General features: G+C 38.7%; 1 protein-coding gene across 2 annotated transcripts; it reads right to left on the bottom strand.

The window, feature by feature from the left end:
* LOC140947867 (TBC1 domain family member 1-like) lies at positions 1–25,102 on the bottom strand. Of its 2 annotated transcripts, XM_073397077.1 has the most exons (18): positions 24,536–25,102; positions 20,389–21,093; positions 19,205–19,300; positions 18,258–18,381; positions 17,202–17,293; positions 15,597–15,701; positions 15,263–15,358; positions 12,906–12,947; positions 11,777–12,079; positions 10,791–10,842; positions 9,523–9,675; positions 8,717–8,869; positions 7,931–8,086; positions 7,049–7,293; positions 5,730–5,889; positions 5,017–5,054; positions 4,279–4,452; positions 1–3,264 (listed from the first exon to the last, which is right to left on the bottom strand). In XM_073397077.1, the coding sequence occupies exons 1-18, from the start codon at positions 25,076–25,078 to the stop codon at positions 2,695–2,697; spliced, it is 3,807 nt and encodes a 1,268-aa protein (XP_073253178.1). In that variant the 5' UTR covers positions 25,079–25,102; the 3' UTR covers positions 1–2,694. The 2 variants fall into 2 exon arrangements, with proteins under 2 accessions (XP_073253178.1, XP_073253179.1); XM_073397078.1 differs by lacking the exon at positions 12,906–12,947 and having other exon boundaries at positions 24,536–25,101.
* Between the last annotated feature and the right edge of the window lie 1,516 nt (positions 25,103–26,618).

Consider the following 26,618-nt stretch of genomic DNA (forward strand, 5'->3'; position numbering starts at 1 on the left):
TTGAACCACCAAAATTCACGACTTTTATTGCAGTATTGGACTATTCAAAATGTACATACCACTTTAAAGCAAAAGAAATCCAGAAATTGTATCACTTTCAAATATTTAAGACAATTCATAAAATAAAACTAGGTCAATGAACTATCCTTATTAGCTTGTTCAATAAACTTTACTCTTATTTTTTAGCTCCCAATGTACATTCACATTAAAGATAACGGCCTCAGGTTCAAGTCTGCAATAGATTATTTCGAAAAATAAAATTATGCCTAGGGATGTACGTTGTATCTTTTAAAACCTCTAATCATTTTCACGGACTAAATTGTGAAAAATTGTAACCTCTCTGACGAAGCATCTAGTGACTGTGATTGGAATTCTGACGTATGGCTCGAAAAGCGCAGCTTTCGCCCGGCGTTCATATTGCTATACAGAAGTGTCTTTTGTGAAAGTTCAAGTGAACCACTGATGAAATTCGAACTTGAGATTTTTAGATGGGAATGAACAAAATTCTTGACAAACATCTAGGGACTATGATTGAAATTCTGACGTATGGCTCAAAAAGCGCTACTTCCGCCTGGTGTTCATCTTGCTATTCTCTATACAGAAGTGTCTTTTGTGAAAATTCAAGTGAACCATACTTGAAGGTTTTGGATGGCTGTTAAGAAAAGTCTTGACAGTCCGGCCCGTTCACACCAAGAGTGACTATGCCACTCGTAATAGAGGGTCTGTGAACAGGCTTAAGAGTCAGGCTTCGACCACTTTGGGTTAACATATACCCTTCCTTGCAATGCTTTAATTATGACAATAACACTCTATCAATGTAATTAACGACGAGAGAAAAAGATAGCCTACACATCCAGTTACGTACGCAAACTGCTTATAACCAAGTAATCAATCCTTTGCACACAGTGCCGACCGTTTCTGTTGGTCGACTCGCTGCAAATCATAAAAGCTTTCCAGCTTAAAGCAAAACAATATACTGAATCTTTTTACAAATAATGAAAATTATACTCTGTAAATTCGCATTCCTTATAACAAAATTAATTCATTATTTAACGATATTCTCTCTACTTTAATTAACGTTTTATTTTCTGCCTGTATAACAGGCGTTTATCTTATTAAACGAAGATCCGAAGAAACAATTTCTACAAACTAAAAACTGCTTTCCCCTAATCCCACTTAATTTAAACCATAACTGGAACAGTTGACTGAGATAGGTGAACCAGAAGCATAAAACCCCACATGCTATATGGGTTACATGCTTTTAGTAAATCCAACTGGTGGTCTATTATCAGTGCTGTGTTCTGATTGGTTGAGCTAGTACTAGGCTATATCTTAGAGCCCACTAGTAGCAAAAAGAGCCGGCTTTGAAAACCAAAACAATGGCGGCTGAATCGCGTTTTGCTAGCTAAAGTTGTTGTCTCGATATTTTTTACCAACTAGTTGGATTTGACTAAAACAATTATTCCTCTCGCCCTCATGGCCTCTGAGTCAATAGCCCATTCGGGCTATTGACTATGTGCTTCTGGGCGAACAAACTGAGAATCAGTATTAAACTAGAAATTATCGCTTAACTTTATCAAAAGTCCCTTACGCGTATTTTGCCTCCATATGAACCACAAAAATATTCACTTAAGTTTAGTCTTAACTTTAGTCAGACGATCCAGTACTTTGGTTATGAAATTTATCCAGAAGCGAAATGGTTTTACTGTCCACAAAGATCCCAAGCTGACGATAACAGGACCACAGGTATTCTTCTCTCATCGTGAACTTGTGCACACACACTGAAGGTACCGTTTAATTACAGGAGGCAATTTCTAGTTACTTGTAATACAAGACTGACAAAACCTTTCACCCACAGACAACACTATACCGCAGCTCAGAACTTTGAAATTGTTCTGAAAACGTGTACTTTCCTGCTATTTGCAAACTATGTTTTCTTTCGCAACTTTACTCATTCCTCAAGTAAGAACTTTAACGTGACATACACATCTATCAAAGACAGAGGTATACCAAGTGGGTAGAATGACTGATTTGAAGAGGCGTGTTGCAAGTACAATTTAGATTTTTTGTTCATTTGCCTAGAGATTACATTGCAAGCAGATGTTCTTCATTCCTCTCACCTGTTAAATCACGACCTTGCTTCTGATAACTTTATCATCGTGAAAGTAATAAAGTGAAGGGATCCGTGCCTTTCTGTCCTCTAAAGAGAAAGTACGCAACGACAGAGAATACTCGCACTCTGTATACCAAGAGAAATTTTAAAAAAATCTGCTGGTGAAATTGCCTCGTGTAATGACTATTCAGTTCCCACGTAGGCCTGCATGATTTTAAGAACCTCGTCCCACGATACGCACCCAGTCTTGCGCCGTGAAAACCAATGTTGTTTCAAAGTTTGTGAACACCTGTGACGTTTGCTACGATCTCTGGTACGTGACGACACACCCAACTCCCAACTTTTCAGGAAACTCTTATTAAATCTCTCAAGTATAGACAAGAAAAATCTGCGTTTGTTAAGCACGACAGTAAAGAAATCTAAACTGCAACGACGACCTCCATTCTCTCATGCGAATTTTAAATTACTCTTTTAACAAAATAGACTCATTTTATCATTATATTTCACCCGGTGTATTGAAAATCAATTTTTTTAACGTAAGTTCCCTTCGTATAGACAAAAGACAAAAATATTTAATGAACTCATCTACTGACGACCACATCATCACACTCGTCAGTGAGAGGAAGACTGGCACTACACGGACTAGGCTTCCCCTCCGTAAACTCATCTGAGTCGGCCTCATCATCGGTAAGATCATTTCCACTGCCGATGTGCTCGTAACTGTCCGTGTTCTCTTCGGTAGAACTCGCGTTTATCTCGGGGCTCGTCGACTTATTCTCGGTAGGAGTAGTTGGGACGGTTATTCTTTCTTCTTCGTCACCTGCGGCTTCAGCTAAGTCATTGACAGTGGCCACGTCCCCATTTTCAAGCACCTTGCTTTTGAGTTTTTCAAAGTTCTTTTTCAAACTTTCATTCTCGGCTTTCAGAGATCTTATCAGATCTTTTAACTCGGACTGGTTGATCTGCATGGTGTTGATAGTGCTTTCCAGACCGTGAATGGTGTTCCTGGCACAAGACAGCTGTTCATTCAGGCTCTGAATTTGTTTCGTTTTCACGGCGATCTCAGCTTCCAGTGAATCTACTCTCTCACTCTCAATCTCTTCAAACGACGTCACGCTCAAATCCTCTTCTTTAAGTACACGGTACTCGACCTTAAAGTAACGCAATACACAACGTCAGAAAAACGTACAAGTAACACCAGCTGTACTCGAACCCTGAAGTAACGCAATATCCGCAACATAAAGAAAACGTTAGAGGAAAAATTGCCAAAAAGAGAACTTGAAGAAACGTATGCCCAAACCATTAGAAAAACCGACAGGAGAAATAGCCTGATGATGACATAGTAGGTCTACATGCCTGTGGCGGCTAATCTACTCTTTCTTTTCCTTTTCCAAAGCGTGACGCAATTTCATGTTCTCGAGTATGTCACAGAGTTGAGAATACTTACACTTCAACAATACGGAAACATGACTTATGACACCTCAACTCCAAGAAGATTCGCAATAAATTTGATAAGATTTTTGAAAGAAAACGAATCACTTTCATAAGTGATGACTTTGTGTTTACGGTTTCTATAGAAACCGAAACACCATGCAGTCCTGTCGTTTGCGTAATGTCGGTAAGTAAGAAAGGCCATATGGATAACTCTGAACGCTAGATACAAAATACTGTATTACTGAGTCCGCAAACAAGGAGAGTCTATTACACTTCAGTCGTTGCTTGTCATTTTGTCAATTTATTTTCTTCTAGTCAAAAGAAACTTTGCAAAAAAGGGGAAATTGTGGTCATAACATGAAGATAAAGTGTGACCTATTGCGTCAGTAAAATAAGCGTGACCTGTTGTGTCGAAAAACGCAAGTAGTCACGCATCATTCAACGTTAGTCATCGTCGTGCTATAAGCCGACATGATGGTGAGGCGTAACTTGTTGCGTCAGATAAATAAGCGTCACCTTGTGTGTTGAAAATCTTTCTTCCTTGCGCGAAATCACGCTTTATTTTCGTTGATAAAACAGGTTACATTTCATAACATAGCAAGCCGATAAAATCCCAAGCGCTTAACAGACATGACAAAAACTGAAAACAAGTGCTTTCTCAAGAGAGCTATTTTTGCTGCTGTCACCGTCGTGATTGCGTAGGGTCGCTCATGTTATTCCCTGTCACTCACCTCGTAAGATTGAAGATCTTTGCTTACATCAAGGGACAACACTTCACTGACCAGTCTCTCAATGTTCTGCTCGGCAAAAGGAGGCACTGAGATTTTTATGACTTCTACAGCGCCTTCCAATCCATCACTGGACAATAACTCGTCTTGACATGATCCAAGGAGAAACAGAATCACCTAATAACAGTTACATTGAAAAAGAATGGTTACCTTAACCCTTGAAGCCCTAAGAGTGATCAGCATCAAACTTCTCCTTGTAATATCAGTGCTTTGTAAAACAGAGTGGTCATGAGAATTACGAACACGATCACACATGATGAATTTGCTTGATATTTTATCAACTTCTCCCCACTACTTCTGTAGGAAATAAATAGGGGCAACAAATGAGAATTCAAATTTTGATCTTAGGGTTTAAAGGGTCAATAAATGTTCAGTCTAGCAGATATTCATCAAAGCAGTTGTCATCCGTCGAGTTATGTCTTTGCTGTTCTTGCTATATTTTTAGGCAGTAGTTCGACTATTTCTTCGTCGCAAAAAGGGGGAAATGTTCCGCCGCTTCAGTAAAGGGTTAACATCCTGAATTTGCTGAGCAAGAGTCATATGAAGACGGGAACTTAAACTTACTATCGATCGAGGTCACTAAGCCCGTTTTTTAAGTATGAAGTACTATTTTTTGGAAAGAATATTAAAACAATAAATTATTGGTTTCGGCCTCATCCAATAACTTGCTAATTATCCTACCTTAAACACGACCTCCATTCCTTGAAGGAACATCATATCTGAGAAAGGGGACAAAAACAAGTGAGCAAACACTGGTACAACTGTGAAAGGTTTGAACCCGGGAGTCATTTCGTAAGTAGGCTGAGTATGATCGTCCTGGTGAACGTAACCCTGAGTAGGACTTTTGTTGACAGTGACTGACTTTTCAACAACGTGTGTCGTAGTCATCTTCAGAGTTAAAGTGAGTTTTATCACGTCAGTTGATGGTATTAAACTCTGGTTATTGATCTGATTGGTCAGTTAAGTCGCGATGTTATTGGTCGTCTGTCAGTTAAGCCGCGATTTTATTGGCTGTGAAGACTCGTAGTATCACTGGTACATTGGTGCGCACTGAATCGTAGTCAACAGTTACCGGAACCGTACAAACGACTTATTGACGGACTCAAGCAAAACTAACTACGAGAGAAAAACTGGACAACCGACAATTTGACTAACAATAAACGACTGCTTAACTGTGACAATAGACGAATCGAAACGCACCAATGACATTAACAGTCCTACTCAGGACTACGTTCACCCGGACGATCATACTCAACCTACTTATGAAACACCGGTAACATAACTCTAGCCTTCTATCATGAAGATAAATTTTGCAGTTTAGGTAAAGGATAACGGCAATAAGAGCGGAGTAACCTGGACACAACGCGGTGCGTCAAAAGAAAAAAATAACTAACCCATCACTCGCGCCACAAAGCCTATTGGGAAGTGAGAAGCAAAGAGCGTGAGGAACCACGGAGCTGCGTAAAGTGTTGGCGTGATGTCATACTCCAACAGGAACTCATGCACGGGCTTGTAGTAATCACATAACAGCCTTGACAGCATGTAGAACTGCGTCTGTGAAAAATACGTAATCACTCTTTGTTAATGGCATATTACAACACAGTCAGTCAGAAGGGAGCACATCTATCTATACTGTGGTTTTAACTTTTCTTTGTCTCCTCAGCAAAACCGACAAAATTAAATCGGTTTAAAGTTTTCTGAAGCGAACGAAAATTTTGAGCCACAACGGGTGAAGGGGATTTTAGTATAGGTAATAGCATGATTTGCAGTGATATTTGGCATAAATACCACGAGCGATATTTCCAGCCATTAGGCGAGTGAAATTTGAGACAATTTTGGAATAGCACGAGTGGTATTTATGCCAAATATTACGTACAAATCATGCTGTTATTTGTTTATACTACTACCAAAAAAGGTTTTGTAATTTTCACATGTAAGTATTTCAAATTAAGCTGAAATACCACTGCTCTAAGCCAATCAAATTGCAGAAATTTCTCATGAAGTAGTATTAACGCAGTTAATGACAAGGAGCAACAGCGTTCACATGCGTCCGCTGAGAAGGAAGCCCGCTTCCACACGCAGGTTTACCCCGGTCGGAACACCACCAATCAGGGTACTGGCAAAATCATCCGCTGGCCTTGTCTCCTGCATCATTTCTACATCAGTGAACTCGGAGGGTGCGTAAATACTAAAAGAACACACACTACTGATCGAAAAGAGTGAAGAAAGATTCCCAATGGTGCAGTCTACCTCTACGTCTGTCGTCACTTCACTTAACACACATCTCATAGTGATACATGAAGCTTATTGGTGTACTGAGACCGCTGCCGCAAATAGCGTCATTGCATGACACGCATCAATGTCCTCTGATCCGTGTAATTGTATTGCACTGCATTGCATTACATCACACCACATTACAATACTGGTTAGCGTACTTTCTAAGTAGTCGACATTATTTTTCCACTTATTTTCCCCACATTTTTGTATACGGCTTTCAATAAACAGTTTGCGATGCAATTACACGCGCAGATTAACAGCCAAATATTCCCAACGCGTTTTCAAAACTGTGGGCAGTGTTTATTGTTATACAACGGCGGCGTGTCTTTACCTTTAAGTCATAGGTAGCGACCAGAGAAAACGCGCGCAGAATTCTGTTAAATCGACACTTCTTAATGATTCACAAAGGAGAACACAATCGTAAGTAACTATTTACCTGTAATTCCCGCATGTCGGGTTTGTACTGTCTCCGTACATTAAGATCATACAATATGAACCTGAACGTGTCAAACGCTTCCTTCTCCTTCATGTGCATCAACAGAATCCCAGCAACGAAGCTGAGCCCCTGGCAGTACCCCACCTCTTCATCTAAAACTGAGTAAGCCTTCAGGATGTTGAACAAACATAGCTGGCCATGACCGAGTTGAGAAGCAAAGTACGGGTGACTGGGGAACGTACGACCTGCAAATACAGTTGAGCCTTCAGCTGAGCCTTGAGGCTGAGTACAAAACTGATTCACCCAGTGGTTAACTTTGCTGTTGCTCATAATTCTTCATCGTTTACTCCCAATAAGGACAACCACGGGTCTATCACGTTTTAAAATTAAACAGAAATCATTTTTATTTTCTCAAGTTTTTTCATGACTAGGTTCTTAATTTTTAATTGTATGTACTTAAATAATTATTTCTTTAGAATTTCTGTGAAGCGCAATTGAGAATGCATACTATGTAAGAGGCAATTATTATTATCATTATTAATAACGGCCTAAAACAAAGATCCAAAAAAATTCCAATATTTTTTGTAGAAACCTAAGAAATAAATAGCTCCAAACAGGATTCATTTGAATGGTAAAACCACAGGATTTCGATTCGTCCAAATATTTCAAAGTAAGAGTGAAAAATAATATCTGCTCTGTGTTCTATTCATCTATGTTTACGCGTGCCTCCGCCTCTACCATCGGCTCGTCGTCACGTCATCATCACCATCATCATCATCACCATCAACAACAACGACAACGACGACGATGTCGACAGCAACAACAACATCACATACTCGCCCTAATTTTGGGTATAACGCAACAAAAATCTTGAAAACTTACCTAGATCAATAAAGATGGAGTGCTGATGAGTTGACAGACCCTCTTTAATTTCTTCATACGACTTTTCATTCCATGGTTGATCGCCTGGTGGTGATTGAAACTTGTGCTGTTTGGCTAAAAACCTCCAGATTTCGCCTCTCTTCGACTTAGGTACCCCTTTGAAAGGAAAAAGTATAATACAACAGATAATCATTGTTGTTATTCATTTAAATATTTCTCGGTTTCTGATCGGCTCAAATCCCACGGATTAATCTTCTAATCAGCTAGAATTGACCTAAAAAAGGAATATCCGCATGTCATAGCTCCTTTAAGATAAGGTCTACTTCATACACCGTTTGATGTAAAGTTCTACGGAATCCCTATTTACCATTTTCACCGAGACCTTAATGGACCTTATTTACTATTTCCCTTTGGAAGACTGTTATACCCAGGAGAAATGGGAAACATTGGTTATGCAAAATTTGGGGGTAAAGAAAGTGCATTACGGTCTTGGTGAATTGTTCCTTTATTGCTACCAATTTATCCAAAATAACTTACAGTCCACCATGCTTTTTGGTAAATCACTTCAGAAGCAAAAAAATCCAAAGACCTTTTTGGCAGCAATAACTGAATCAATGAAATCTTGTCACCAATATCAAAATTGTTATCAATACTTTGTAGATTCTTTAAAAACTACTACCATACAAAAGTAGTGTTCAAGACGTTTGATTTGGTTGAACCTTTGAACTTCGTCAATTTCCCTAAATTTTCTGCTACATTACAAGTTCAAATAATTTGAAGACTTACCAGCTTTGACAGCTTCCAACAGGATTTTTTTGTCGACTGGCTCGTCACATTTTTCTAGAATCTTGGTCCAAGTTGCCGCCGCCGCTTCAGGGCAAGGTTGAACTTCATCGTAAGAGAGCTTCAACAAGTTCGATTCAATTTCATTTTGATTCACTAAAACACAAAAAGAAAACTACTTCACTCAAAAGTAACTAAGTGTCATTACTAAACAAAATGATGTAACTTGTACCAACAACAGAAAGGTATTTATGAGCCCCAGCATTCGGCAGGGCCTAATTTAAGGAATTACGTGAGACTGAAAATTCTTTCAGAAAGACTACTGAAAAGCGTATCTCCAGGCACGAAAAGGTTGCTTTGACGCCCGACCAACATCCAGTCGCCAGTTATTACACCAGTTCCTACAAGAGGCTTGGATGATTATGAAAGGTGCGAAGGGCCTAGGAAAGTTTTTTCTCTCGGGGGCCTCCTCACCTCCCTCTTCCCCCTTCTGGATCTGACACTTTCCCTAATGCCCCCCCCCCCCCCCACCCACTATCTCCAAATGGGACACTGGTCCATCCAAGGGTGAGCTTTAGCATAGCAGGATATCATGTTAACAAAAGGAAAGGGAAGGAAAAGGGGTGTAGGAAAACCTAAAGGGCGTGGTCAACTTTCACCGTTTTTTCTCCACCCGCCATATGAATTCTGACACTTGACCAACTTACAAACCTTTTTGGCTGCTCTCTCAGGCTAATGACCACCAGGCTTTTGCATTGAAAGGACAAGTACACCAATGCAAAGGGAAAATCAAAAGAATGGGAATATACCTTGCAGACTGTTATTCTCTCGCTCCATTCTGATCAGAAGAATTTGCTCCATGATGGCTTTTCGCCATAAAGCCCTCAGTTCCTTAGCTGATCTCCTGCGTCCTACCATCTGAGCCCAGGATGCACTTTGGGGGATAACACCCAATTCTGGATCTGTTTTAAAGAAAAATAAAACATACCATTAACACAACAGATGAATATAACGCATTCATGTTTTGGGATTTTTTTCCAGTGATATAGACTTACATATAGAAATTTTTATTAGAAATTAACTTTTCAGTCAATCAGTGACACAAGCGGCCAAAAAAGAAACAAATCTGAGCTCTTGCCACAGGAGTAACCTGCGTAGCAGTTGTCGAAAGGGGTAGGGAATAGGGAGGAAGGGAAAAACAGGATGGGATTGCCTGCGTAAGGGAAAAAAGGAGGGGGATTGGGGAGAGAGGGCTCCCTTACCTTTTCCCAGCTTTTGCGCTTTTCTCCCTCACCCTCCCCTCCCATTTTTGCGCATGCCACGCAGGCTACAACAGGAGTGGAACCTATGACCTTTTGGTCACCAGTGCAGATTCACATTGATTCACCAAGCTCAAAATTCACTGTCACATCTCCATCAGAGACTTATATTATATCAAACGAGACAGTATTTAATCCCAAGATCAAACACCGAGGAAGATAGCTGAAAATATGACTCAGAGTAGAGTACTTTTGACAAAATTTGAGGTGTTTGATATCGTAACGCTCAAGATTCTGTGTTAAATGTTTCATTTTACTTCTCAAATTGCACTAGGTTAACATGGCAACATCTCACCCACTAAATGAAAACGGTCCAGTAAATAGTTTTCAGCATCATTTTCGGCTAAGATCATGCGTTAACAGTTAATTGAATGACCCTAATTGTACGAAATAGTTCTCTGGAATCTGGTGTTGTTCAAATATTAACTATATTAACCAGTACGATTACAGGAGTTCAGATAGTAAAGCGCGGAACTCATACATGGGGAAAACTAGGGGAGACTACGGCGAGGGCAAGGGTTCTCACCCCATTTCCCTCCCTAGTCTTCTCTTGTTTACTTTTTTTTCGTCAACAAAATTTGAGGTGTTTGATATTGTGATGCTCAAGATACCGCTTTAAATGTTTAATTGTACTTCTCAAACAAAATGATTTCAGAAGGAAAAAGAAAAGGATGCACAGTTTAGGAGTTTTAAAACTACATGTTTTCTATTTATTTTACCAAAATATATTAATAAGTTTGAGAAAGCTAACAACAAACCTGCAATAACAGTTTCCTTTTTGGATGGTGTTACAACACTGTGAAAAATAGTCTGCAAAATATGAGAGAATAAATGAACTCAAATGGTGCTAATACACTTGACAACGAATTTTGTGCATCACCCAGGAATCATGCACTGTAGGTTAAACACCAATCCAGATGTTCTGTTTGAAAAGGAACAAACATATTTCTATAAAATTAATCTGATTAATATGTGAAAGTTGTCCCCTCTGGGTTTTGTTTTAATGTCTTCAGATAATTACATGACTGAGGAGAGAGAAACCTGTAGCAAACTCCATCTACATGCAAGCAAATTGTTCAGCAGCCCAGGTAGCTCAAATCCTGTCTTCACTGCAAAAAGTGCAAATTAGTTATCAGGGAAACTAGACCTGGATCTCAAGTTCACTGATTATCTTCAGGCCCAGTCTAAGGTAGAATTTGAATAACCCTATCACTGCCAAAGGTGGCTGAAGGCACAATTCAACAACATTTCTAAATTTCACTCTGTAAAATTGTCAAACAAAATCGGTCCGAAAGGTGTCCATCTTCAAGAGGGTTTTCAGGCAGCAACACAGCCAGCAACCTTGTTCCCTACGGAGCCAGAGAGAGGGCGGGTAGGAGAGAACCCTGGGAGTGAAGTTGCTGGTGTAAAGTGCTATTAATTTATATTTGTAAATAGCACTATACACGAAACAAATTATTATTATCAGCGTGCAAAGAAAGTAGTGTCCGATAGTCTGGGGCTAGTGGATTTTGCTGTCAGGCTAGTGAATCGTGTTCATAACTTGCCAGACGGGTAAGTGAAGTATTTTGAGGAATTCAAATTACAGAAGAACTGTGAAACCAATTATGCTCATCAAAAAAATTTTGGGGGCTAGTTGAAATGACGTTTGGGCTAGCAAATGCTAGCTTCAGCTTGGCGAAATGGCAAGGTGTAAAAATGACCTTCTTTGCACCCTGATTATTATCATTATTGGTAAACCCACCTGTCTATATCCGTAAGAGTGATGTCTGGTTAGTCTCTGATGTTGATTACTAGGACTTCTGGTGGGTGTGGCAGGTGGGGACCCTGTGTATCCTGTACGAGGACTTGTTTCTACACCTTGCAGGGGAGGCACTTTTGATTGTCTGTGTGGTGTACTTGTGAATACTTGATCTCCCTTGCTTGAGGCATCTTTCAAAGGAGACTTGGGTGAGGTAGAGTTAGACTGTGGTGCTGTATCAAGGGTGACACTTCTCTGGCGTCGTTGAAGGGAAGGAGATGTCTGGCTAGTGGGCTCACTTTTTTCCTGGAGAAAAAAATTCTTTTTCAACCTTCTACAAGCTGCTCAACTTCCTTATGCAGCCACCTCTCTCTCTAAAGCGACCAACTAATCAGTTTTTTTCCAGTAAAAGCACTAGTAGGAACTTCTTGCCACTGTAAGTTACCAACAAATCTTGGAAGTTTGGGAGGTACTTTATGGAAACTTGGATGGTTTTTGTTTAATCACAGGCAGCAGGCCTGTAAAAGAGTGCCACTAATGAAAATGCATTTTCTCTCATCTAGGTGATTGACAAAATTATTTCGCCTGAAATTAATTTCTGTCATATTATACTGAAGCAGAGCCAAAGGATAATAAATTAATGCACAATGGCTATCATGTTGTCCTTGTGATAAAAAAACTTCATAAAATAGGCAGCTTGAAGCTCTGGGGCCTTAGTTCCTAACCAGACTACCTCCTCTTTATCCCCCAGAGGATTTTTTTGTACGGTTAGTTTTTTGCCCTGCAATCTAACAATGGTCGCTCCTTTACATTGGTTGCCTAAATCCATGTGTGAGAGTGTTCAAAAGTGAAGTTGATCCGATGTATTGTAACTTTTATTATTTTATTTACATATTTATTTATTTATTTCAATCATTCTAGTTACCTCTTTTCTTTGATGTTCCAAATCTCTTTTATTTTCCTTGTAAGATGTCTTAAAATTGTTTTGTTCAGGTGTTTTCATTTCAAGGTCATACAAAAATCAGCCTAACATTAAAGTTGTTGTTGTTGTGGTAAATTAGCACTGTTTCGAGCAAAGCATTTTCATTAGCACAAAGAGCTCATTCTTATGGGTGTTACAATAACAACTCACCATTCCAGATCCTTCTTCAGAAAAGACTGACCTGGCTCTAGCCTGAAACATTGTTAACGCAGGTACAAGCGAGTTACTGTTAGTTGCAATTTAGCACGAATGCAACAGCTGCAGTAACATACTGATGAGCTTATTTCGTACAAACTATCACGTTTGCAATAAGTGTCTTGAATGTTTGTGAGGTTTCAACACGACCTTAAGCTGTGGCAAATGAGCAAAATGAGTAGCAAATGAGCTCACTCAACACAAAGCAAACTTTGTCTGGTGACCCAACCATTCCCTTTCCCAGAGGAAAAGGAACAAAGACCAGCAGTTGAAAAGAAGAAGAATGGCACTTATTTCCTCCCTTGTGGCCAGTGGCTAAATTGTAAAGGAACCAGAGAAGCCACATTAGGGGCAGACCACTTGACTTTTGAGGGGGTGGGGGGGGGGGGGGTATGGGTGATTTCAGTAAAAAATATCCTGCAGACTGATTTGGGGGGAAAAAATATCTTGTGAGGAGATACCTGAGCAAAACCTGCACTGAAAACAAATACCTCTCATGGCATATAAATTATGCTGGACAAAAAATCTTACACCATTATATGTCAGGGAAAAAAAATTCTTACCCAAACCATATCACCTATACCCCCCTCAGAAGTCAAATTGTCAACCCCTGAGTTAGGTTTGTGTCACTCACTTGTTTTCAGCAGTTTTTAGAGTTAGTAGGCCCTAATGAAAGCACTAGCATCTAATTTGACCTAATAATATCACTGCTAAATCTGACATAAAGATGACAAGTAAAAACCAAAACATAACCAAGCAAAAAATGCCTTGACTGTTAAAAAAATTCTCCTCATCACAACTTAACACTTATAAAGATTGGAAACCTGTATGCAGAATAACAAATTATAACATAGCGCGCGTGCTTGCTCTATATAAGTCCTATTGAGCCGCTATGAACAAAATCTTTATTTACGCACACCCGTGCGTAAATAAGATGACGTAAGCACTTTTTTTTACCTGGCTGCAGAGTTGTCGTCTTTTAACAGGGGCGGATCCAGGATTTTTTTTAGGAGGGGGTGCACTCGTCTCTTGTCTACTTCAACACCAATAAACCACATAGTTTTTTTTTTGCAGAATACCAGTTGTATTAGAAAACCGCAAGTCATCTCGGGAGGGGGGGGGTGCGCACCCCCTGCACCCTGCCCCTAGATCCGCCCCTGTTTAAGCTGCAGTGCCGTTTTCCTTCTCTTTAAAATATGGAAGAAACCAGCGAAGAACTACCCAATTTTTCTAGCGGCATTGACCTTTTAGGTCCTGATCCAACAAGCAGCAAAAATAGAGCCGAATTAAAAAAAACTCGCATGTTGCGCGTTTCGCAAATTTGTCGGAAGACCAGCTGCAGCAAATTTTGGCCGAAAGACATTCACTGGGAACAGAACAGACACCAACTGGTCATCAACAACATTAAGAGGTTAAATTTCCGTTTTTATTGTTGTTTTGAAATTTGTTATGCACTTTTGTTATCTCCGGACAATCCGACTGAAGCAGAAAGATTTCTCTCGCAATAACAACACAAATTACACAAGAAGACATAAATTTATTACTCACAAAAACAACTGCTGCCAGGTCTTCTCAAGAAGCCGTGATGACCAGCCAATGTTTGTAAATGAATATGAGTTTAAAGAAGGATGACAGTCGTCTTCGCTAAAAACATGTTTTCTGGATTTCGCCGAGCAAAACGTAAACATCTTTTCAGCAAATCCAAACCACACTCCACGACTTCTTATGAACATGTTAGTATTTTAACTTTAGGTGAACTTTACGACTCTTTTACCTTTGTTTCTCCTTAGTTTCCATTGATCGTTAACGAATAAAGAAGCAAATTTTCTTTCTCAGTTTTACAGAAAAGCTACAGAAAGAATATTTTCATTCAAACTAGATGATTGTGGTGTGTTCGTAATCAGCCAATAGAAGCGTTTGTTATTGTGTAGCGCGTTACGAGAATTTTGTAGTTAATCAAAGAGCACGCATTTTTGTCAGCTATGTTATAAAAGAATTTGCTCATGCTTTTAGCTGTGCGTATATCGAGTTATGGATGCACTTGGGAAGTTTGGAGAACACTCAAGAAGCTAGAGTTGCACTCGGCTATCGCCTCGTGCAACTCTTACGCATCTTTCGTGCTCTCCAAACTTCCCGCGTGCATCCATAACTCGATATACGCACGCTAAGCATGAACAAATTCTTAATTATGCATTCTGATGTCACAGGTAAAAGGGATTGACAAGAATTGTCAATTACGCAACATACTGTTAGCTACAGTAACCTGGTTACACGTACATGTAATTATGGAAAAAGTTTGCTTTATTTCTCACCCTTTTACTCATGAAGCTTTCGAATGAGCTTGTCAAAGACTTCTTGGCCTTTTGGAGTAGGTTTGGACCCTCTTTGTACTTCTGTGACTGTTGCCCCTGGAAAATCAAAATGGAGTATTTCTAGTGTTAAGGATCTCACTTATGTACCCGTCTTTGGGGTGGGGGTACATAATAAACTATATCCCTGATCAGAATAGGAATCAAACAATATCTACAATCGCAATAGAATAGAATGGAATGGGACGGGATAGAATAGGATGGAATGGAATTGAATGCAATATAATAGAATACAATAGAATGTTTAATCTTCAAGATTCAAATTCAGTTGTTTTACCTGTCCTAGGTGTGTATGCTGCTGTTGTCTTTTTTCGTAAATTCCTCTCAGTATCGCCATGATTACTTCAATTTCTTCGCTCATTCCTGATGAAGGACTTTCAACCTGTACAAAAAGGAAGAAAAATGATGATTGTCAAATGGTCATCATGATGAAAGCATAACATTGGTGAGGTTGACTTTAGTTGAAGAAACTACTTTTGAAAATTGGCATCCATAATAGGCAATTGATAAAGGGTAAACTATGACAAACTAGACACATGTAAACTGTGTGAGCTTGGGCACCCATAGAAAAAAATTCAAATGAGAAAACTTCATTGAAGAAATCACAATCTTCAAAGGCCACCGACGTATACCAAAATATCAACCACAGTCTGTATGTATAAATATCTGGAAATGATGCTTGCGTCACCAAAACATATTAGATGGCAGTAATTGTTTAGTAGCGGTCATAAAAACAAAGGAAGATAAAACCAGTAAAATCAAGAACAAGGATATAGTTACGCAAAAGATAATTGAAGCAATTCACTTTCTATTTCTTCTTCTGCAAGGCAACTAAGCTTAAATATGGAAACATTCCTAGTATCTTTGACAAGACTCTTGAGTTGATAAGAAACACTCTGTCCAAATTCCAATGGTAGCTCACTTCTTCGAGGGGGCTTCTTGATAAAGTTCACTCACAAGAGTTAGTTAGTAAGTCTCTGATGGAACAGAACTGTTTGCTTGCCATCTTTTACTGTAGGTCTAAAGATGAACAGCGTGTACATTTGGTATAAACTTTTCATATATAACAAATTACAGAATTCATTCTTGTGGTCCCTGAGTTTTATACACCGAATACAGATGCCTTTGCTCACCGTGTCTCAGGCAGCCAAGTGCTCTGAACTCTGGTTCAGCACACTGACCCATTTTACACACACACTTATATCTTGCGCATGCATTGAAGGCACCAGAGGGTGATTTGTGCCAGAAGACAAAAAAAACCCTTCCCATTTTATAGCTCGGTCCTTCCCGTGGAAATACCTGAGCAATAATTATTTCAATAACTTTTTCACTTTCTATAAGGGTGTGGCACAGTGTATCAGTTAGGCTAATCTGTACCTTAATGTATTTACTGTTTAACCCTGTCACCCTTCAAGTCCCAATATACAAATTCTCCAGACTGATCTTTATGCATTTGTTAAAAGAATTAGTGCGAGAATTTGATAAAAGATCAAAGTATTTTCCAGTAATGATCAATCATTTCCTTAATTGTCATAACCTTTAATTCTCTTGATAATGTATTGATACACAACTATTACTTAGGAGAAAACTGCAATGCCGATAACTTTTTGGACTTTAAGGGTTATTACATGGCCACCAATGGCCACATCCTGTTTTCCTACACTGGACTGGATTGGATTTTCTTTCAAAGTAAGGTTTGTACTTGTTGACAAAAGAATCAACATAACTTCAGACTTTCTCTACTCTTTTCAACAACTCCTGAATGATAAGGCCCACAGAATTGCTTTTTACTCCATAACAATCATGAGATGAATCTTAGAGCATCTTGGGCTCATTTAAAAACCTATGTTATTTTTGTTCTAGGATAAACAAAAATGTTTACCTTGAACATTTCTGTGAATTCACTCATCTCCTCATCAGAAAGGTTAATTCTGTGTCTTTGTAAGATATCATATTGCTGTCTGACTGTGCGACCTACACAAACAATAATAACAGTTAAACCAAAGATAACAGGAAACTGAACTTGCTAATTGACACTGACTAACTGGTTATAAGTAATCCAACATATGATTGAATTACTGTTAAAAGCAAAAGGGTCTTATGCCATGATTTGCCATGAAACAGAAAAGAAGTGTGAAAATTGAACAATTTGGGCAAGCAAGTCCCTTTGGCAAACCTGAGAGACAAAAGCGAAAAGAATTTCAGATTTCTAAGAAGACCATCAGCAGTTTCCCAGGATGTTTGCCCTACTGACCTCTTGAATGGAGCTACATGTAACTATACAACAAAAAGGCGTATATGTTTTGAATCAAAATGAAATTCACTCAGGTTAAAATGGTTTCAACCTTAAGACGACTTTCAGTTTCCTTTGTCTCTTAACCTCTAATTATTATTCATGGTCATGAATAATTAGGGTTAGGAAGCAAAACAAATTGAAAATAAACTTTAGGTTGAAATCATATTAACCTGAGTGTCATTTTCACCTACAACTTATGCCCGGGAGATATACTTACGTGTATATGCACGAGATCATAGTTAATAGAGTGCAATGGCTAGGAAGCCCGATAGAATTTTTTTTTGTATGTTTTTGTTAGCTTATGCACGATGTTCAATAGCAATCCTATCATTTTGAACTTACTGACCAATAGAAACATCAGATTAATTTATTCAGTCACAATTTGTGAACAAAAAACAGAGGATTGCGCATGGTCAGGAAGCTTCCAAAATAAGCTTCAGCACTGTTGTTTTCATCTTTGGTGTTTGCCAGCTGTCCTAACCAGCCTCCTCTACTAACTATGATGAGATGGATGTTGGGAGAGGGGGGAGGGTGGGTATTGATACATAACCTTCAGTTGGTGCAGGTGAGAGCTAACGTTACAGGGGTATGCTGGGGAGATGAAGGGGAGTGGGAGCTATTGCAATATTTATACATCATTACCTTCAAGCTGCACACACAGTTGGTGCAGGTGATGAAGGGGACACATATCACAAACTGATGTTGGGCTTGTGGCTTGCCATGCACTGTTAAATGCTTGCCGAAGTGACTGCATCACATCATCAACCTTTAATTTCATACAGATTTGACATTTTTGTTACTGTTAGCATAAGGCAAAAGGAAGAAATATACCAAATCAAACGTTTCATAGTGAAAAAAAGAAAGAAAGAGGGAGACCATTCAATAAACATCTCATTAGTGTTGATTTGCTCATCCTTACTATACCTATATATACCTATATATTATTTATGGCCCAAGAGTGAAGTGCACCAGCCATAAATTGATGGAACAGTACTGACTTCAAGCTCTGCAGCTAATAAGAGGGATGTACATATACTATAAATGATCTAACAGATAAACACTTCTTGTGTAATAAACACATACCTTATGCTTTTACGTTTGTATTAGACCCCCCTCTCTAATAAATGCCCCTGCCTAATAGACGTTCCACAGAACAACTGCTCCAAAATACTACAAAATAGTGAACATTCAATTAATTCAGGTTCTTTCTTGATCAACATTGAAAAGTTTGCCCATTGCTTCTTGATCAAAGTTCAAAGTTGGGATTCTGACATTGAAGTTGAGATAAAAAAACATGGATCTCTAAACAGCCTCGGCATATCAATGGATGGACAGGATATTCCTCTTTTTAATTGAAATTGGTATTTTCCCCAAAAGCATATTGGTTTTTGTGGATTTTGTTATAGTTATTAGAATGAAGGCCTCTCTCTATCTATTAAACGCCCTCGCTTGAGCTCCTAAAATTAAATAGATTCCGCGATCATATATTAGATCATTATTATGGTATCCCATTAGTCAAAACATTTTGTGAAAGGCAAGTGCTCTTGGTTTCCCATACCTAGTCTGCTTCAACTCCCCAATCAACTCACCAGTTGTTCTGACTGTCCTTTGAAAACATAACAATGGTACTGGCCACTCCTTGCGTCATTGCATATGAAGCCAAAATGATCTGGAGACTTTGTGCCCTATGGTGAAAAAAAAATCATCGTCAAATACTTGTAGGAACTTTGTTATGCAAGTAACTATTTTTGGAATTCTGTCCAGGTACTTGTTCTAAAAGGAGCAATTTTCTATATATCTGAGGGCCTTGTCAATGTTTTGAACCAGCGCTCAACGAATTAATTTCATTTTAAATGGAAAAGTTTCCCGTCTAATTTCCAGACGAAAATTACCCCTTGTCTTGACAAAGTTTTTAATCTCCACAGAAGGTAATTTAGATCAAAAACAAAGGTGAGAAGCATTGACTGTTTAGTAGCAAACAAAAGCACCAAAGGCAGGAGACTGGCACAAACAATTTTTGATTTTGATTTCCAGAAGAAACTTACCCCTTGTCTTGTCAAAGTTTTTAATCGCCACAGAAAGTAATTTAGATCAAAAACAAAGGTGAGAAGCATTGACTGTTTACTGGCAAAAAAAAGCACCAAAGGCGGGAGACTGGCACAAACAATTTTTTCCTGAAGTGACCTGGTACGAGCAACATGGTGGCTAGCTTTGCCTTTGACTGCTTGCTAAGGCTTCACACTGATTAGTACAGCCTGGCATGGCTTTTAATATTAACAAAGTTGTTTATGTGGCTCGTCAGTAGCATAGACTTTGGTTAGCTTATGCCCCTCTCGGGATGTAAACAAACCAACTATATGCGACTGACCATAAGCCAGGTGAATGACTTAGTATATGTTAAAGGCCATACCATAAAAAGAACCTTGGCTGACAGGATAACCACAACATCACTCAATAACAAAAATAACTTGTCAGGTGTCACTGGGCACCGTTAGGGCACGCCCTTGTAGAAAGTGCAGGTACGTTTATCATTCTTTGTATTTTGACAAAGAATGACCAATATCAATTTTCTCTTATAAATATCAACACATCATCAAGGGAGAAGGTTATGAGAATTACTAAAGTGATCAGCAAAGTGAAAATGCTTTTATCTTTTACCAAATTCTTTTGACTATTATTCCTCAAGGTACTGTATCGAGATCAGTCTAGAGAATTTGTATGTGGATATAAGGGCTAATAAAGAGTTAGAACTGTAGTAAGGAAAACCACAAACCTGTTGACAAAAAGACACTTCTCGGAGCCGTCTCTCCATCAGCTGGGCTTTTGTGGACACACTTAAACACGACAATGACTGAATGCTTATTTTGAACAGAACGTTCCTGTTTTCTCCAACATTACTAAAGCTTGAATTCCTTGAATGAGTTTTTAAATGATGTTGATTATGCGTAGAACTGTTTGTCTTGGAAGAAGAATAGACCTCTTTAGTTTTGTCTCCATCGCTTGCGGACCTTGGCCGTCCTTCAGGGTTGCTATTTACTTTTACGAGCTTGGGTTTCAATGGACTTACTTCCTCCGGCTTTTCATCACCACTGTTATTCCCTGCAAGCAGTTCCACACTATCAAGACTGTTGGCCTTTTTGGCTATATAATGTTCCCTCACATATGCTTTATTGTTTGTTACATCTGAAATTTTTCTTTCATCTTGCTTCGTCCTCAGCTGTTTTTCTAGATCACCCATTCCTGTTCTCTTTTTAAATCTTTCCACTAACTCATCTACAAGAGTGGGCGGTGCTTGTCTGTGTGACACTATCACCCTACCAACATACCACAAAGGAAAAACAACAGCTTGACTCTCACTTCCCTCGGCAGGAAGGTTGGGATTACTGTTATTTCTTGGCATGGATGACTCTGTGGTACTTCGGGACTGCTCAGCTCCCTGTTTAGCTGCATCGCGGATACTTTGCAAAAAACCACTAACCTGAAAAATCACAAATCGACATCACAAATACAAAATACACAAAGTACTACTACTCACACCACCTCACAACAATACTATAGCCAGTTGTGCCTACTCCCATATATATAATATGGAATCTACAGGCACATATGTGCCACTGTGATGGGCAAGATTTAATAATAATAATAATAATAATAATAACAACAACAACAACAATAATAATAATAACAATAGCAATAATAATAATAATATCATTACTAGGAGCCAGGGGCCAGGGATTTCCCCCGGATACTATGAATGTGGCCCCCAGCCACTTTCATAGGAAAACAGAAGAAAAATAACACCAAAAGAAATCCCTAGCTGTTTGATTCCCTGCCTACTTGTTGTACTCTCCCAGCAACTTGAAATCTTAGGGACACCCCTGTAATATTACCTAACCACCGCCGAGTTAGCTTAACTGGATAACCGCCAGAAATAACCGCCAGAAATAAAGAGGAGGGAGGATTGGGAAAAACACAGCACAAAAATGGCAAGCAAGCAACAAGGCTATAGCGAAGACACTTTGTGAAGAACTGCAAGCAAGAAACTGCATACACAAGTCATGAGGTGCCCCTGCTAAAGGCATCGGGCCACCACCAACATAGTTGGAAAAACTGCTAACCAGCCTTGGTTTGACGTTTTTTTTTTAAATGAATCTTATTCACAACTTCATAAAAAGTACAATTCATTACTTAATTCACAACAACATTACAAAAGAAGGAAAAGGAAAAGAAAAGAGTGAATTACATTACATGGTTTCGAGGTTGACTTTACCTTACTTACATTTAGCCACATTGCATTACAGAATAGTATGACAATTTATATTAAAAAAGTATATATATGCATGAACAACAAGAGTAATAAAATCTGTTGCCTATACACAGATATAACAATAGTCAAGCTGGTAATTTGGCAGCCCAAATAGACACCCCTTGCGATAATCCACATGAAATGTAATAAAGGCATGGACAAGCATTTCCATTTGTCCCGTGGGCAAGAGTAAGCTTAGTCAGTGTAGTAAACTAAGGAAGACGTTTTCCGGAAAAATCAGGCTTTAATCACCAAATCTCATTCCATGCAACATGACGGTAAAACTACAACCACAAGGATTGCAGGCTCTTATATAAGGACAAATCTCAATTCATATACACTACACGAATTATCACAAAACTCGCAGTTCGAATGTTCCTAGTTCATAGCTCAGTTCGCAATGTCATTTACCACAGTCAGGTAATCTTGTGACTAAAGGACAAGCTGGAATTTCATGTTTTTTTTCAGGGTACATCATTTGAGAATTTTATGCAAGAATAACAAATATTACAGTTTCAGGTTGAATTGGGTAATGTGGGATATGGTAGAGGTGTTTAGTGTCTGGCCTAGGATAGGGTTCTTAAATCTTCTAAAACAGATCAGATACTTCAAGCTGGAAACGGTTGCCTAGGCCTACTCTGAATGTTAACATCAGTCTAGCGCTCTTCAAACTTCAAATGTTTAGAAGCAAAGCACGTCAAGGTTGCACCAACTAGCACACGTATTTCCATCACATGTCCACGTTTAGAAGAAAACAACAGTATTATTGTTTAATTTTCACATTGGAAGCAATAAATTGTTCTGTTGATATAAAATAATGTCAATTTTGTTCAAATATCTTTTAGCATGAAATAATAAATTATACATAATAATTGACTGTTGTCAAATGGTAGGTAAATTCCATCTCTAGTGGCACAAACAAGGAGATGATGTGAAAGCAAGGCCATGGCGCAAAAAGGCAATAAAGGCAATCAGAAGAAGGATAAAGACCTAGCTTATAAAAAATGTCCTAACATGTTCTGCAGGAAATTTACATAACTATGACCACTATACACAACTACAGATGCACAAGGATGAGCTGTGGTAATTTGATAACCCAATCAGTATCTTTTTTAAAGCAGGAAAACAAACTTCTGATGTCATCATAATATTTACATTAATTTTACAGTTAAAAAATCAATTTCTTACAACAAAATTAAGTCTAAAAACATCTTTGGGTCAGTGGGTATTTAATTCTAATCAAGACATAACAATATAATGCCATACCAATTATTTTAACACAGAATAACCAGTTACAGTAGCTGCAGGTACAATTCACTGACAAAAACAATAATGGCATCACATATGCATAAATTGACAGATATTGAAAATGCAGTGATTTTCCAAGAAAATTCAATTGCAGGTTATAAATAGTGACAAAATGAGAGCTTATTTTTTTCACCCTCCATAAGAAAAAAAAGGAAGATTCATTAGCACATGTTATTTATCTTTTTCACTTGTCACAAACCGTGTTAAGAAAATTAGCATAACTTATCCTCCTAGCTACTTACAATCACACATAAAAAGTACCATCATGAAAAATATGAAAACAAGAGGAAGACGATCATATTTTGTCCTCAATTAAAAGAAAAAAATACTGCTGAAGTTGAACAAATACAAAACAGAAAAGAGCAGTTCCACTGTGACAATGGCTCAAAGAAGACATATTGTGTGACTCGACCTGTTTTGCATAACAATAACCAAGAAACAATATTACCTTGAACTTTAGCGAAAGGAATTGGAATCGAAATATACGTGATCACGTACATTTTGTGAAAATTTTTTTAGTCAGAGGGGAACAACAAACAATAAAACATAAAAAAAATCACGACATATCATATATCCCCACCGGCAATTTAAACTGCAAATAATTGTCTATGAAATCCAAAGAAATTTTGCTAAAACAGTAGGTTAATTCTACGGGAAAAATTTACATGATCTCCAAGATTTTCGCTTCCAAAAATTTATGGACGTAAACACGGTTTGGACAATGGGTCGAAAATGAACATGATTGAGAAATTTAAGCTTAAGGTTAAATAACAAGATGGATCCCCCGCGAGACCTTTGCGGCAACAAAGGTTAAGGGTTTTGACAGAAACTACAATTCGATGCGGTAATTTCTCATGAACACGTACAGTAAAGTTTTGTGCTACGTGAGACTTTCTTTGTTCACGTTTCTGTACAATCGAAGTTTTTCACTGGAAACAAACAACGAAGGAAACCATCATTGGCATATCATGTTTCTTGAACAAATCTGATTTATCTAAACTTGCAAAGATTCCACAATAACAAGCATCGCGTTTAGAGAATTTAAAACCCAATTGAAGTAAAGAGCTAAAAAAGTTGCTCATTTCAAAGCAAAAAGACAAAGTACAGCCGACGTTGGTTTTCAATGCGCGCAATAGCGAGGAAAAATTACATAAGTGGACAAAGGCACTGTATTTACAAAAGCCGTAAGCTCGTATTGTCTGTCGCAAATACATTATTTTCTAAGCAAACCAGCAAGAGCATGGAAAGGTTGGATCAAAGAAAATTAATTCACAGTTAACATAAACAACCGCAAACTTGTACTTACCGCAGCAATTTCGACCGCCTCGAAAACGTAACAGTAACACGAAGAAACCTCTTCAGGGATTCGGGTTAGGTACGAAAAGCACTTTTTGTCCGTAGAGCGGGTATAGCGTGTTATGGTCTGCACATTGTGATGAAACAAAGTGGTTCTTGAAGAACAATCTACGGCCTTTACAATCATTGCCTCGACGTTTAAATCAATGGATGCCCTTTCCCTTCTCCTCTTAACTTCGGCAATAACCCAAGGAAGCATCGACAATGTGTAGCGCTTGTCCAAGACCGCACTGCCGAGGTAGATAAAACGGAAACTCTTCGCTCCACCGTCCGGTTGGTTCTCAGATTGTTCTGCGATAGTTGATACATGCTGCGACTGTTCATCACTGCAATATTTCTCCCCGATGTCCGATTCTTCGAAGCTTCCAACGCCACTGTCTAAAGAATTAGACATGGCAAAAAGGGTTGTAGCTGGGGGAGTTGTTCTGGAACGCAGCCGGCGCTGATTCTCATCTTGCGGCTCCTCTGTTTCGTTCTGCAGACCTGCATCCATCGGAGACAAGAGCAAGTGTGAAGCATGACATGCGTGGTACACGAGGGCTTCCGTTTCTGCGGGGTAGCCTCGATTCCATGCTCATATTTTCGCTGATGCAGCAATTTTTTGGGTTTTGCTGAAAACAAAGGGCATATTGTTTTTAAAAGTCCCACAACATACGCCTGAATGACTCTCCAGTATTTTTCATCACTTCAAACTCTCTTGCAGAAAGGAGGACAAATACATACGTCGAGAGTCTGGATATGAGTCAGGTGGAAGCTGGTTTAAAAGCACTGTTACCAATAAACTGAAGTTACAAGGACATTTTAAGTGCTGTCTCCAAGGATTAAGGACTAATAAAAAATGCATAAGTTTAATATTCCACATCATTTAGTTTTTGTCTTAATTTACCTCGCAAGTGAAATAAAATATTTTTATGTCACAGAGACAAAATATTGGGTATGGAAAAAAGTCGGCTGAAAGAATTTTCAACAGCTGTATAAACAGACCTCCAAATAAAAAAGATATATATAACGGCCCGCTGATGTGGACATTAGTTAAAACAACAATAAAAGGAAAGGGGTACTAATTATTTGGTCAGTCAATTATCTGCCTAGCTTTATGTGGGCATCCTATATTCGATTAATTTATTAGTAAAGTAGAATGTCTTCTACGTATACCTCTCCTGGGTATGTACCCTAGTGTAAGGGCTCACATGAAATTAAAACTAGAAAGAATGAAGCGATCGACTTTCAAACTAAATACATGGGAGTTACTATTTATATTGTCTTATTGTGTTTGATGTTTGCGCGTACATACAAGTTAGTTTAGGCGCTTGGATAAATTCTGGCTGCTTCCGGCAGACAGGCTTAGATTTTCGAGGCAAGCGTTCGGCCGACAAAAAAAAGGATGATTTCTCGGAGCAGAATTTGAGCAGAAACGAAAAACCAGTCAGAACACTAACTTAAGTATCTGACTGGGAAGAAACTTTTCCCAAATCACCGTTTCAGTTTCGACAAATATTATGGTACAAAGTAAGATTAATAGCTGACGTGCATAAGTTATAATTAGGCCCAAAGGCGGCGGCGTTTGGGCAAGGCTCTTCAGAATCTACGCAGACTCTGCTAGCTTTCGTTATGCTCGAAGAAAAACAAATTTAGCGCCTATTTAGCAGAATTTATCAAAGCCTAACAAGGGTAAATTAAGTCTGCATAAATCGAAGTCATTTTCACAGTTGATCTGTAATAAAGACAACAAGTTCTTTTGCCTGAGCGGTGCCTTGATTAATCATTAAAAATATTGGGCGCTTTGGTCCCTCGTTCGCTTCCGTTTTGCGGGCGAGGCTCTTGGCTCGATCACTGATTGAGAATAGGGAATTTGATTCAACATTGCAAATACCCGGGAGGTACTCCCCAAAGTTTTATTTGCCGAGGCTCCGCCCCAAGGTCTAACCCTTACCCTTTTACATACCACTTTTGACAGAAAGGGTGTACCCCTTTCGTGTGCTTTCTACTGACAAATGGTACCCCTCAGTGCGGTAGCAAGGTTGGATTTATTG

This window comes from Porites lutea, chromosome 9 (genome assembly GCF_958299795.1).
Source record: "Porites lutea chromosome 9, jaPorLute2.1, whole genome shotgun sequence".
Taxonomy (NCBI): domain Eukaryota; kingdom Metazoa; phylum Cnidaria; class Anthozoa; order Scleractinia; family Poritidae; genus Porites; species Porites lutea.

Coding starts and splice junctions, on each gene's coding strand:
- LOC140947867 (XM_073397077.1), bottom strand. CDS start 25,078: ATGGATGCAGGTCTGCAGAACGAAACAGAGGAGCCGCAAGATGAGAAT. Junction 12,080..12,905: donor CTGAAGAAGGATCTGGAATG/GTGAGTTGTTAT, acceptor TTTTTTCTCCAG/GAAAAAAGTGAGCCCACTAG. Junction 8,087..8,716: donor GTTGGAAGCTGTCAAAGCTG/GTAAGTCTTCAA, acceptor TTCCTTTCAAAG/GGGTACCTAAGTCGAAGAGA.